The sequence below is a fragment of the Ostrea edulis genome, chromosome 1, assembly GCF_947568905.1.
Source record: "Ostrea edulis chromosome 1, xbOstEdul1.1, whole genome shotgun sequence".
Classification (NCBI taxonomy): domain Eukaryota; kingdom Metazoa; phylum Mollusca; class Bivalvia; order Ostreida; family Ostreidae; genus Ostrea; species Ostrea edulis.
Genome location: NC_079164.1, coordinates 84,137,203 through 84,151,319, shown reverse-complemented (window position 1 = coordinate 84,151,319; position 14,117 = coordinate 84,137,203). Strand labels below are relative to the sequence as shown.

The following is a 14,117-nucleotide window of genomic DNA, read 5'->3' as shown; positions in this document are numbered from 1 at the left end:
AGGATTGATGTGAATGCATTTCAAACCATGATGCTACATGTAGATTTGGTCTGAGATTGTTTCAGTGGGATTCCCAGGTTACAGACCTGTGATGAGTTGGCCTTTTACTTTGCTATTTTCTCCTCTATATCAGATATACCATTGATACAAAGTCCATTATATCAGGTATACCATTGATACAAAGTCCATTATATCAGGTACATACCATTGATACAAAGTCCACTATATCAGGTATACCATTGATACAAAGTCCATTATATCAGGTACATACCATTGATACAAATTCCACTTTATCAGGTATACCATTGATACAAAGTCCGCTATATCAGGTATACCATTGATACAAAGTCCATTATATTAGATGTACCATTGATACAAAGTCCGCTAAATTAGATGTACCATTGATACAAAGTCCGCTAAATTAGATGTACCATTGATACAAAGTCCGCTATATTAGGTATACCATTGATACAAAGTCCGCTATATCAGGTTCAAACCAATGATACCAAGTTCGCTATATCAGGTATACCATCGATACAAAGTCCGCTATATCAGGTACAAACCAATGATACAAATATCAGGTATACCATTGAAACAAGGTCCACTATATCAGGTATACCATTGATACAGAATCCGCTATATTAGGTATACCTTTGATACAAAGTCCACTATATCAGGTATATCATTGACACAAAGTTAGGTGATGTGTTTGCTAGGGGTACATCCACTCCATAAACTAAAGTATTCCAGTATTTGTATGTTTATGTTAATTTAGTTAATATTGCATTTTTGGTCACATCGTGATGACTGAGCTATTGTATGTTTTTGTCAGTCCTCCTGGACTTTTCGGTGCCACTTTAGTCATAGAAACTTGGACACGAGTTATCAACATTATCATTTTACACCTTGAAATATGGGTACAAGGTCTTAAAAATAACTTGCTATGAACATGCTCTTCTGAATGAAGTATATAAAATGTTAGATGTGTAATGTTTTCTTCATCTAAAAGATGCATTACCTATTGATATGAAGATGATATTGATTACTGCAATTAAACACTCATTATAACATAAAAGTATTTTTATAGTGTATTTAATTGTTGGTTCTTAGGAGATAATATTGTAAGTTTTGCAAACAAAAACCATTAATCTACAAATGATTCCGACACTATACCCCTGTGTTTTAATTATGAGAACGATTAGATTTTGCGGTGGGGAGGGGAGCCATTTGGGTGCGGTATGTCTTTCCAACAGTTCAATAAGATGGCTGGTGTACACTGTCTTGACTGGTAAGTAAATTCCTAGTTCTTGTAATTGTATTGAACCCAGTAATTCATAGGGTTAACTTATATGTACCCAAATCAAATTTTACAAAAGATGCATAACCATTTTCCAGTTAATGGCGAGATTTCCATACAGTAACAGTTTCGACTTATCGTCGCATGCCACAACTGAAACATGCTCTCCTCTCCCCTCTGAAGAGGAGCGTATGTTTCAGTCGTGGCTTGCAATGATGCCGACTTGTATATCAAAGAGTTGATGCTTGACAATGTTTTCCTGCGGAAGAACTTGTACCCAGATTTATATGATAAAATTTACAAACTTTTTATCACAGAGAAATCATACCCAGATTTCTATCTGATATGACAAAGTATATATTCTCAAGGCAAACTTGCTTTAACTTTAACCCACTCAAAAGTATACAATATTATAATTTCCTTTAGAAGGAGGTTTTGATATTAAGAGAGTGTAAGCTAATGGTGCCTTTATTAATGATACTGTGCCCTTGGCATCGACCTCCGACCCACTTTCCAAAAATATTCTAACATTGCTTCTGACTCCGAGGCCTTTCAAATGTTCATAAATGTGGTAGGATTAGGCTACCAAAGTCTGTGCTGTCTTCTGGGGGGGTGCATGTTTTGCAAACACACATGAATTTTTTCTTCAGTTTATTTAATGTAAATTGTAATACATGAATACAATACTGTATGTACCCATGCATCAAAATTTGTTTTTGCTTTATAAAAAAAAAGAAGTTGAATACAAATTGGAAAACAATAAAAGTATAGTTTTGTTCATTTGAAGGTAGAAATCTCCAAATACACAATTGAAATGTACATGTACATCAGAACATCTTAAAATACCATTTTTTTAAATCACCAAAATTGAACATAAATTATCAGTATTACATGAAATCACACATTCTAGTCACCGTCACAGCTCGAGGAAGAATTTGTCATGGATATCTTTCATAATTCTTTCATTTCATCTTTGAATGTTGGGACAGAAACAAATAAATCATATGAAAATTATACACAAAATTTGATAAAAAACCCCATTTTTTTCATGCAGTTTTACACCTCATAATTATATTAATGGCAATCATTGCCCCGGATTTTCTCATATTGACATGAAGATAGGAAAATTAACATACCGTGTATCATGGTCAACAAAATGCACCAACATTATCTGAAACTAAATACCCAGGGGGTAGCTTACAAAAATAGTGAGATTTGGCCAGTTGAAAGAAAATGTGTGTATTTTTGATGTCCTACATAGTAAATTAATTATCTATTACTAACGTTTTTTATTCTAATTTCTAATCTCACCAATTATGAATGCAAAAATTCTGTTATTTATGAAAAGGTAAAGATAACGAACAGTGAACAATCTCTCATAACTATATCCCCTGTTGACCAGTCATACCTGCCGTGAGCCATATAAATGGAGTAATCCATAGGCAAAATCAGTGTATAAAGAACAGCCTAACAATTGGTATGAAACATGTCAGACAGAATTTGACCCAATGACAGGTTATATTGGCAAACTAGATCATTATAACAATCATAGAATTTGCAAAATGCTGACTTTAAACGAAACTGTTGAAACCCCTGTAACATCAACTTGTTTATCAGTAGCTTGCCTCAATATAAAATTGATCATACTCAAAACAAGCTTTTGCATATAAATCAGTTGAGAAACATAACACCAAATGCAGTGATAATGTTAATACATACAAAATTATCTTTAAGATTAAGGCGAAAATGAACTTTTGGTGAACATATACTTCTTTTTCATCAGATTAACTCAATAAAAGTTGGACACAATCACAGAAGAAGCGATTCTCCGCTGTCCTGTCCTTATTCATTTTATACATGCAACAAGCAGAAATAAATACATCAATACACATTTCATTTCATTCAGGTGTAAAATATCACAGAAATTTTAAAAAACCAAAATGAAACCTGACATACTTTATAGCACTATGCAATAAAAAGAATTAAAGAATAAATGACATGGATGACATGACATATTGATATGATAACCTAAGGATAACCCATAAAAGCTGAAATGCTCTAATACGAAATTAAACAGTTTTGTACCACATACCGTTCTCCTAATACATTAAAACAAAACATGGAAGAAAAACATCTCCAGATTTTAAAAATGCTATCAATCTGGACGACACGAAGAATGATGAGTGTTGAATTTTTTACCCTCGATGATGTAGTTTTGCAGAATAACACTATCTCAACGAATCCATTGTTTATAAACAAAAATCCTTAGCTAAATTAAATGCAACACACATGCCATACCTAAATACCATTGCTAATACAAAAATAACATCAGGAAACATCGGAAGCAGTATTCTGTCTGTACTGAGGATTTTTATCCAGGTATTCCTTGAGTTTTGTCGGGAAATCAGTCATTACACCAGTGGCTCCAAGCTTGAATGCTCTGTCAAATTCATGTTCTTCATTAAGGACCCACAGATATGTCTGGAATAAATCCCCGAAGAATGAAACAAGATAAGTACCAGAACAAAAGTTTTGATTAGACAGCATCCGAAATATAGAGTAATTTCTACAATAGATTTTAAGGTTTGAACTGAAATGTGGATTTATCTAAATTTCCACAACTTTTCAGATTGCCCCTTAACATCTACATAACATTGATTTCCATCAAGTTTTTGCAGTCGCTATCAAATAACGTGGGACCTCCAAGTTCTATATAATTCACAAGAGTTAAATGTGACAATATGACACACATTAATTACGAGCTACATGTACATTGTATCTATGTACTCGATACTTGGTCTACACAACTGATAGTGACCTACACGTAACTCACAATGATTAAACGCTCTTTGTGTAGTGGTATTTGGTCTGTATAATATGTGGTGACCTACACGTAACTCACAATGATTAAACGCTCTTTGTGTAGTGGTATTTGGTCTGTATAATATGTGGTGACCTACACGTAACTCACAATGATTAAACGCTCTTTGTGTAGTGGTATTTGGTCTGTATAATATGTGGTGACCTACACGTAACTCACAATGATTAAACGCTCTTTGTGTAGTGGTAGTTGGTCTGTATAATATGTGGTGACCTACACCGGCTACACGTAACTCACAATGATTAAACGCTCTTTGTGTAGCAGTAGTTGGTCTGTATAATATGTGGTGACCTACACCGGCTACACGTAACTCACAATGATTAAACGCTCTTTGTGTAGCAGTAGTTGGTCTGTATAATATGTGGTGACCTACACGTAACTCACAATGATTACACACTCTGTTTGTACTGATAGCTGCTAATGATGTTGGATGAAAAATGACATTGTAAATCTGCTTATTTTTGCTGTAGATAAATTTTTGACAATTATGCAGGTCTATGAAATTAGAAAAAAATATTTTTCTTGAAAATATAATCTCTTATGTTGTCCTTTAGTTACTAAATTAATTCGCAAAATTTAAGTACACAAAAAAAATTTAATTTATAGCAATTTGATCCAATTTCACAAAACTAAATCGACACCAAAATTTACAGATTTACTGTATTATTTTTTTTTTTAACACTGTGCGTTAGTTACCTGAATACCTCTTCTTTGTAGATGATGGAAAAGGGCTGGCCTCATCAGTAACCTATAGGTTAGAAACATTCTAGGTTTATCAATACCAGCATTCAATTTACAGAAAAACAAATTTGGTCAAATAAAACGATCATAAAATAATTAAACATATGAAAAATAGTATCATTTTTTTAAAGAGAAAAATAGTATAAAATACTCACACATCAAACACTCTTAGAAGAAATCTGACTTTCCCCCCAATAAGAGGATTAAAATCATCACTGAAAGAAAGAAAACTTCCATGAGATCCAGCTATCATTAGTACAATCCAAACCCAGTGTTCGTTTTTTATGCAAAGACATAAATGACATAACAACCCCCACCCCCATCCCATCATACCTACTCTCTATAGATACCAAACCCACACACACATTTGTAAAAATTAATATTAATCTGATTTACAATGTTGCAGAAACTACATTCATACACTCTCAAATAAAAAAATGACGAAGTTCAAGTTTAATTTAGGCAGGAGAAAAAAAATGATATGATATTAATTTAAAATATCCAAATAAAAACAATCACCCTTGGTTCTACACATCTCTCTTAAGTTTTATTTCAATTCAATTTAAACTGTAGTAGAAACTGCATGTATTTAAAAACAATCTCGTACATATGTTTTTCAAAATGACTAATAAAAAAAACAACCCAAGGTATCTTGCACAATTATACTTGGAAATGAACATCTTAGTGATGTTTTAAAAGTCCACTTTATAGAGTAAACTGATTTTATTCAATAGAAACTAAGGTGGCTTGCACAACTGCACTTCAGTATTGCGGGAGAAAGTTGTGTTCACAACCTTTGTGATGGTTAGTTAGGGCAAAACACAATAAACCAAATGTCATTATTGATTACCATCAAATTATCAATAACAGTAATAACTTCAGTTTTACAGAGTACGATGATCCCACATACTTTAATATAACACTTGGCATCAATACTTCAAGCAATGATTCTTTCAGCGGAACAAAGGGAAGTAATCCAGTGTAGAAAAGCACAAGTAACTTAATAACTCCTCCCATGGAAAAAAGTATTGGAATGTTTGGATTCTGGAAAAAAAAAATCTGATTCTAGGAGCAAAGCACTTTTAAAATGACAGTTATAATAATTGCAATTAAAAATACTATTAAAATGTAAATTTTCAACAAAGTCTGTACAAAATACGTATAAAAAGGTCATCATTACCACAGCAAAAATTTTGTTGACAACAGTGGAGCTTCTGTTTCCCAATACGGTGATGTGCTCTCTCTTATACTGCACAATCAAGCCAGTCACCTGGAACATTAAGAATGGTCACCATTGATTAAGGTATTTCATCATTCCTAAATATATTCAAGATTTGTTGAATCTATATTTGTCAAAGGATTTTACACACAGGTCCCTTGAATGTTTGGATACCCTTGATATCATACATATCATATTTCTCATCAAAGGTGTTTATTTCACCACATTTTCACTGCTGTTTCAGAAACAGGTTTCATAAGAGCCTTATTACACTTTTGTATGCTAGTAGGAACAGCAACCTACTTCTCTAGCAATTAATTAGTTCTGGAAGTATTTCCCAAAAAGGCATGTGACTTTGTCCATTGAAAACCTGCAATAACGATTGTTTTGCAAACTCAGGAGTGTAAGTCCTAACAACAACTGTGTTCATATTTTGTATGCATCATATGAGGTAAGATTTTGCTCTGTTTATGTGAGATTTTCTATTATTTGATTAAACAACAATATAAATCAGTAATAAATGAAATGCACCAAGACATTTTTTGATGGATTTCAATTTTTGGGGTAATGTTTTTCCATTGAATTTTATCATGTTTAAAAGTAAAGATTTGTAAAAAATGTGGTTTCGTGGGGAAATCTTGTGGAAAATATGGGATTTTAGCAATATTAAAAGATGTAGAAATAGTTTTACAAAATTCTGTAATTTTTTTTGGGGGGTGGGGGGGTGGGGTGGAGTTATCCTATGTCTTAATAGCTCTATTTGGTCACTAACAATGACATACTTCATCATGCATGAATTCAATACAACTCAGTCTTTATTCTCTATTTGACTAGTCCCATGGGGATTCGGGTTAGAATAGGTCCTCAGTACCCCTTGCTTTTCGTGATAGGTAACTGAATGGGGTGGTCCTTTGGACGAGAATGCAAAAACCGAGGCCCTGTGACACAGCAGGTGTGGCATGATGAAGATCCCTCCCTGCTCAATGGTTGTACATTTAAGTGCCGAGCATTAAATAGGCCTAGATTTTACAGCCCTTCACCAGCACTTATGATGTCTCCATATGGATGAAAAATTTAAACAATATACAACAAACCAACTCTATTTCACTAAACTGGCCTATACTCAGAATGGTTACATCATAAATTAAAGATGACATTTTCCTGCCTTTTCTGGTATAGTATTGATATGAAATGGACATTTTTCAGTTGTTCTTTCAGAAAACATTGATCACAGGCTTGGACAAACTTTATATGTTGCCATATATATTTGTCTTTCAAGCAAAGGAAGAAGAGAGAAGAATATCCCCTGTCTCACACCCCCATTTAATTCAAATGGTTTTAAATTTAATTTTTTTTAATGAAATAAAATATGATTTACATTATTCTTTCATAAAAGCTTAACGATTTAGAGTTTAACAAGGGTCAAAACAAGGCTCTAATCAAATACAGTATTTTTTTTTTTTTTTTTTTTTTACTTTATTAATGCTCAAAAGAGAAATTCAAATGTGAACTGAAAATCTAAAATGCATCTTTTGGAAGGGATTGTTCATTACAAAAACGTATCCAATTTATCTTCATTACCTTCTCTATAAGCTCGTCATCATCCACTTTAATGTCTAAATTAATTGGTGTTTCTGGAAACTCTTTAAAAACCTCTTCTAGCAATGGAAACTTCCTATCTGTGCACCCAGTGCCATCATAAACAAAACCTGAAATTACGCAAAGATCATTCATGTCTAAAGATTTAGGTAAAAGAAGTGCAATTTCGACCATGAGGCAAAGTTTGAAGTGTGGAATTAGAAAATGGGTAAAAGAATACTCAAAGCTTGCCGATATTTTAACTGTTTCAATCTGGATTGAAGAGGTTTTAAAAGAATTTCAGATTGCTTTTTCCTAAAACTGTATTTTTGGAATAAATATTTAAAGTAAATTTAAAACTTTTCAATAATAATAACAAAAGTCATGAAAGCATACTTTTCCTAAATTCTTTTTGCAACAATGAACATAAATTACTTTACACATACAGCACCTATTGAACATATACTCTGTTGTAATTAGTTTAGGATTATCGTAGGTTCTTTTTTTGTGGATTAATACATAAAAGTACATATTAATGAAGAAATTGATCAACAAGCATCATTCACATTTAGCATATCACAAATATTATTACTGGGATAATATGTTCTTACTCTGTTTAAAATCCAAGCGATGTTGTTCTTTCAATAATGGTAGTTCCTGAAAATTAAGTAAAAACAGTAATTTGTGTAGAATTACATATTTGTCACATGGTGTACAAATTTTCATATTTTGGAAAATCATGGTCAAATACCACACAGATCTATATGGTTGATAACTTTTTCTTGTTCCTGAAAATTTAATTCATGAAGACACGCTTTACCATGAAAACAAAAATTAAGAGTTATCGAAAGACAACAGATCTGGTCAGGCAAGGTAACATTTGTGGGTGAAGAAAGATATAAATATCAACATTAATTTGAAAATTTAATTTAATGGTCATGGAGCAAAACTGTAAATGGGGGTGGGGGTGGATATTGAGAAAAGTAGCTAAAAGATCAAGTGCTAGACCCCCCCCCCCCCCTTCACAAATTCCTGGATCTGCCAATGTTATAGATGTAAACATTTAGTGATATTGACCTTGATGTTGTATGCAAGTCAATACAACTCTCTAGATTTTTGAGTTAACTGGAAAAAAAATATACCAGACTAATAAAATGTTTATAAACATGCTAAAATTCCAAAAAATGGTTATACCTCAAATTTATAATCAGCTATAACTCCTTCAGCATCACATACGCGTTTCAAAGAGCTGTCATGGGACACAATCACTTTGCCATCTTTAGTTATGTGGCAGTCAATCTCCAACATGTCTGTTCCCACTGACAAAGCACTACAAGTTTAATAATAATTCATATATATCATTCATGTATTCTGATCTGTATACAGTCAGAATAAATTGTCTTTTTACATTCTCTACCAACAAAGACATACCGTATATACTCGTCTATAAGTCGATTCGCCTACAAGTCGGTTGTATAGTTTTTTTAGGTTATTTTGAAGGGAATTGCCATTGACCCATTTATAAGTCGGTCCAACTTTTTTCAAGAATTGGTTGACTATTTCAAATCAACGCTCTAATGTTTTTACCTGTGTTTCAAATAATATGTTTAGAAATGCGCCGATATTTGATATTTTCCCCCCAACAAATCAATTTTATATCAATACTGTTATGTATTTATCCATTTTCCAGTAATCATGAGTAATATTTTGGGATATGACATCGATATTTCACTTTTAATTCTCAGGAAATTAAACTGTTACTATTTTGTTTATTTCGTCCATAATTATGTTGTTTAAAAATACTAGGCTATACATTACGCCATCCAGAAAAACACTAATCCTCTTAGGACACACCTATTAGTCGGACATAGAGTTTTGGACCAAAATTTAACTCCCAAAAAATCTGACATAAAGGCGAGTATATACATGTACGGTAATAACAGAGCATTATTGGAATCTGGAATTATTTTAATTCTTGGAATTTATGAAATTGTTGGAGAAAGTCATTAGTCACAACTAAATATTAAAAAATAATATCATGAAACTGTATATATTGTAAATTAAATCAATATTATTTGTTCAGTTTCTCTATACAAATTGACATATTCATGTTATTTACATTGTACATTTATTGACTGGGTTCAGTGACAGCAGCAAATTTAGTTGACATGAGAACAGATCTGTTACTACTAGCTGTAAAGCTGATGTTGTAAGAGAACCCAGTAAAAACAGTTTTGTTATACACCTTCATTTTTTCAGGATTGTTTCAGCATCAAATGACTTGCATGATAACCAATGAAATTAGACAAATGATCAATATTGAGGTCAACAGTTTGAGATTGTTGACCAGTGGCCAGTAAACAGCTTTCTGACAATCAAAATGATGTGCTTTATTAGTGATGGTTTTATAAATGAGGGGGGTGGGGGGGGGGGTTAAGGTGTAACAAACATTTTATAATAGAATGAAATCATGAAACTTTCATGTTACAGTAAAGATACAATGATTTAGAATTGAACTTTTCATACTGTCTAAAAGCAGTCATGGTGTTTTCAACATTTTCTCCAGCACCTATAACAAAAGATATCTGAATTATATACTGTACCTATAACAAAAGATAAACATCAGAATTATATACTGTGTAGATGTACAAATTTTGCTTAAGTTATGTATGCAACGTATTTTGCACCACATTGATGATTTATTGATAAAATGATCACTGATATTTTAACATTTCTAACTACATAAATCAATGATGTGTTGGGAAAATGACCAAGCTGGGGGCCAAGTCATTTACTAGGACATGTATTCAGATGATATAGCTATATAGAAAGTGCAGCTAAGAATTATAATTGTTCAATAATCTACACACTCTGTGTGATACCATTAACATATAAAACCTCTAACTTGACAGTACATAAAACCTGATGTATCAGATAATCAACGACCCTGTTATATTAGGCCTACCTCCCCGGTGACTGATGTGTGCTGGGCGAAAAAGTAACCTCTTCTTCTTATGTAGTAGAGTAGGAAACCGAAAAAGTATCAGTGACGTCACAACGTATCCGACAAAGACCGACCCAAGAACCATTGCGACGATGTATTTAGTTTCCATTCAAGTTTTTCCTAAATGATATGACAGTATGATTTGTTTGCATACGAAGTTGATAATGATAGCACATGATTGCCTACACGAGGAATCCCGTGCCCGATGCATTTGTAACAGGAAGGGAGATAGTCTGAATCCAGACTATAAGGGAGAAAATGCAACGGACCGGTGTAACCGTGGTGGCGGTCGCTGGTGCTCAGGGTCGCTCTTAATAGAATATATAGGGAAAAGAACAGCTGAGATAACTGGTCACCGGTGATCGAACCCGGATGACCGCTACAGTCCTCCCTCCTTAAATACATAAACCCAGGATGTTTTATCGACAGGCATTTCACCTGTCAGTTCCAGGGGCTGGTCTACAGCACCAAATGTAACAGGAAGGGAGAAAATGCAAGACCAGACCGGGATTCGAACCCAGTCCAGCCATAAATTTTATCCCCTCTCCTATATACTACATTTGGTGCTGTTGACCACCCCTGGATTAATTCACAAGTGAAACTCCTGTCAGGGGCAAAAAGAATCTGGGTTGTGACTTCGAGGGCGAAGACAAATTAAGGAGGGATCGAGGGATATAGTAGTTAGGGCTGTACGGACCGTGGATATCGGCCTGGGTAGCCTGACTAGTAATGCAGGGGTCCCGGGTTCGATTCCCGGTTATAATTAAATGCCATAGTTTTAACAGGGATGGAGAAGATGCAGCGGATCAGACCGGGCCCCTGAATCTCTAATCAAGTGCTCTACCAACTGAGGTAACTGGCCACCGGCGATCGAACTCAGCTGACCACTACATTCCTCCCTCCTTAAATGTTTTCACACCTAAAGACATCAACCCAGGATCGTAATGCCCTGACAGGTATTTTCACCTGTCAGTTCCAGGTAGTTTACGGCACCAAATGTGACAGGAATTAGGGAGAAAATGCAATAACGCCCCAGACCGGGATTCGAACCCGGGCCGCCCGAATCTCTAGTTAGGTGCTCTACCAACTGATCCAACCGGCGATCGAACCCGACTGGCCGCTACATCCCCCTACTTAAATGTCTTCACACATGATTCAAGGGACCCAGGGTCTGGCCTGTTGCATTCTCTCCATTCCCGTTACATATTCTCAACACGATCTGTAACATGGATGCACTGCAAATGCAAAACGATAGTTCAAATGATAAGTTTTGGTGTTATTTGTGTGTCGATGTATTATCTAGTTTACAATAGTACAGCAGTGACAATTTAAGAAACTTGCACTGTAATTATTCCACACAAATTTGAGTGTATATATGTAGCACAGGCGCTTGTTTCATAAACTTCGCAAGCTATAGTATATACTATATATGATAATAATGTTATTAATCAATAACATATATATATACATGTTTAGTATATAGCTTTCGAAGTTTATGGAACAATTGCAAGCGTTAGCGCCTAGCTGTGATATGTAGCCTAATCCATTTATTTCACATGTATCATTTATTTATTCCGCACAATAGACTACTGAGCAAGATTGAAAGCTATGGCATCATAGGCAACATCCACAGAGTATGGATATCATAACCAACTTCCTAGAAGGTCGATCGAGTATCTATCAATGACAGCAAGCCTAAGTGGTCCGATGTGTCAAATGTGATTCGGCAGACCCTGTAGCGTTATCAGAACCTTACTCTTGGTCATTTTCATAAATGACCCCCCCCCCCCCCCCCGATGAAAGGTGAAGATAACGAAGTGATGAATCTCATAACTCCTATAAGCAATACAAAATAGAGAGTTGGGCAAACACGGACCCCTGGACATACCAGAGGTGGTATCAGGTGCCTAGGAGGAGTAACCATTCCCAGTCGACCGGTTACATCCGCCGTGGCTCCTATATTCTGATCAGGTAAACGTAGTTATCCATAGTAAAAATCAGTGTACCAAGAACGTCCTAACGATCGGTATGAAACAATTAAGTGACACAGCATGAAAGGCGAAGATAACAAACAGTGATCAATCTCATAACTCCTATAAGCAATTTAAAACAGAGAGTTGGGTAAACACGAACCCTGGATATACCAGAGGTGGGATCAGGTGCCTAGGAGGAGTAAGCATCCCCTGCCAACCGGTCACATCCGCCGTGAGCCCTATATCTTGATCAGGTAAACGGAGTTATTCGTAGTTAAAATCAGTGTGCCAAGAAAGGCCTAACAATCGGCATGAAACACGCCAGACAGCATTTGACCCAATGATAGATTGTACTGGCAAACTAGATCGTTATAACGACCATATAATTTGCGAAAGGCTTACTTTAAACGAGACTGTTGGAACTCCTGCACCATCAACTTGTTTGTCAAGAGCCTGCTTCGATTGAAAAACTCAGAACAAGCTCCTGCTTATCGAATCAGTTGAGAGACATTAACACCATATGCAGGTGATAATGGAATATTGCTACACAAATATGGGAAGTTGACGACGGAGAAGTTGAAATCATCCCGTCTATCTTAAAGTTGAGTTGTTAGTTTGCTGTTGATATCTACTTCCAATAAGACATCTAAGTGGACGACTCTGTGGTGTCTTTTATTTCGAGTTCAATGGGATATATCGAATCGACATACATTTTGTAGGAATGAAAATTATTATTGTTATTAGATAATACGTCGTCGATATATCTAAATGTCGAATTAAATGCCACAGCAAGAGATTTTTTCTTCTCGCATAGAAGTTTTTGAATAAATTCTGCTTCAAAGGAATATAAAAACAGGTCAGCTAGCAAAGGAGCACAATTCGTGCCAATGGGGATTCCAACAGACTGTTGGAAGACCTGATCGCCAAAGACCACGAAGACATTGTCAATGAGGAACTCCAGCATATTTTTTATTTCAACTTCAGATTACTTGTGCGTGGCGTTTAACAAAGTAATTTTTTGGATGACTGATCACTATAGATAAGAATATTTGCGGTTTCCATTTTTGTTGAAGAACATGTGATAAAAAGAAATATACAAGCGTCAAAGAACGGCCGCAAACAATTTGTTTCATTTCACTGAGCGTATAAAATGTTAATTTTGCTTTCATAAGCACAGTATCAATGATACAGAGTAATTTTCTATTGCCATGTAAAAATTCATTCCCCCTTGTGACCTCATTTTACCCTCTAGGGCCTTGATTGGAATATACATTACCTGATGATGCTGACTACTCATGGCCCTGTTGGTCTTGAGAAGACGATTTCCCCGATATATGACCATGTAAAACTCTGATCCCCAATCAAGGCCCCATCCTACACTCCGGGTCCCTGATTTGAACAAACCTGCTTTACCGTGGGTGCCT

At 34.9% G+C, this 14,117-nt stretch overlaps 1 protein-coding gene across 1 annotated transcript; it reads right to left on the bottom strand.

Annotated features, from left to right (window-relative positions):
• Nucleotides 1–1,930: 1,930 nt before the first annotated feature.
• On the bottom strand, nucleotides 1,931–10,938 carry LOC125678054 (lysophospholipase D GDPD1-like). Its single transcript, XM_048916161.2, has 10 exons — nucleotides 10,682–10,938; nucleotides 10,243–10,285; nucleotides 8,911–9,046; nucleotides 8,328–8,373; nucleotides 7,720–7,847; nucleotides 6,100–6,189; nucleotides 5,830–5,963; nucleotides 5,075–5,134; nucleotides 4,875–4,926; nucleotides 1,931–3,778 (listed from the first exon to the last, which is right to left on the bottom strand). The coding sequence occupies exons 1-10, from the start codon at nucleotides 10,827–10,829 to the stop codon at nucleotides 3,626–3,628; spliced, it is 990 nt and encodes a 329-aa protein (XP_048772118.2). The 5' UTR covers nucleotides 10,830–10,938; the 3' UTR covers nucleotides 1,931–3,625.
• Between the last annotated feature and the right edge of the window lie 3,179 nt (nucleotides 10,939–14,117).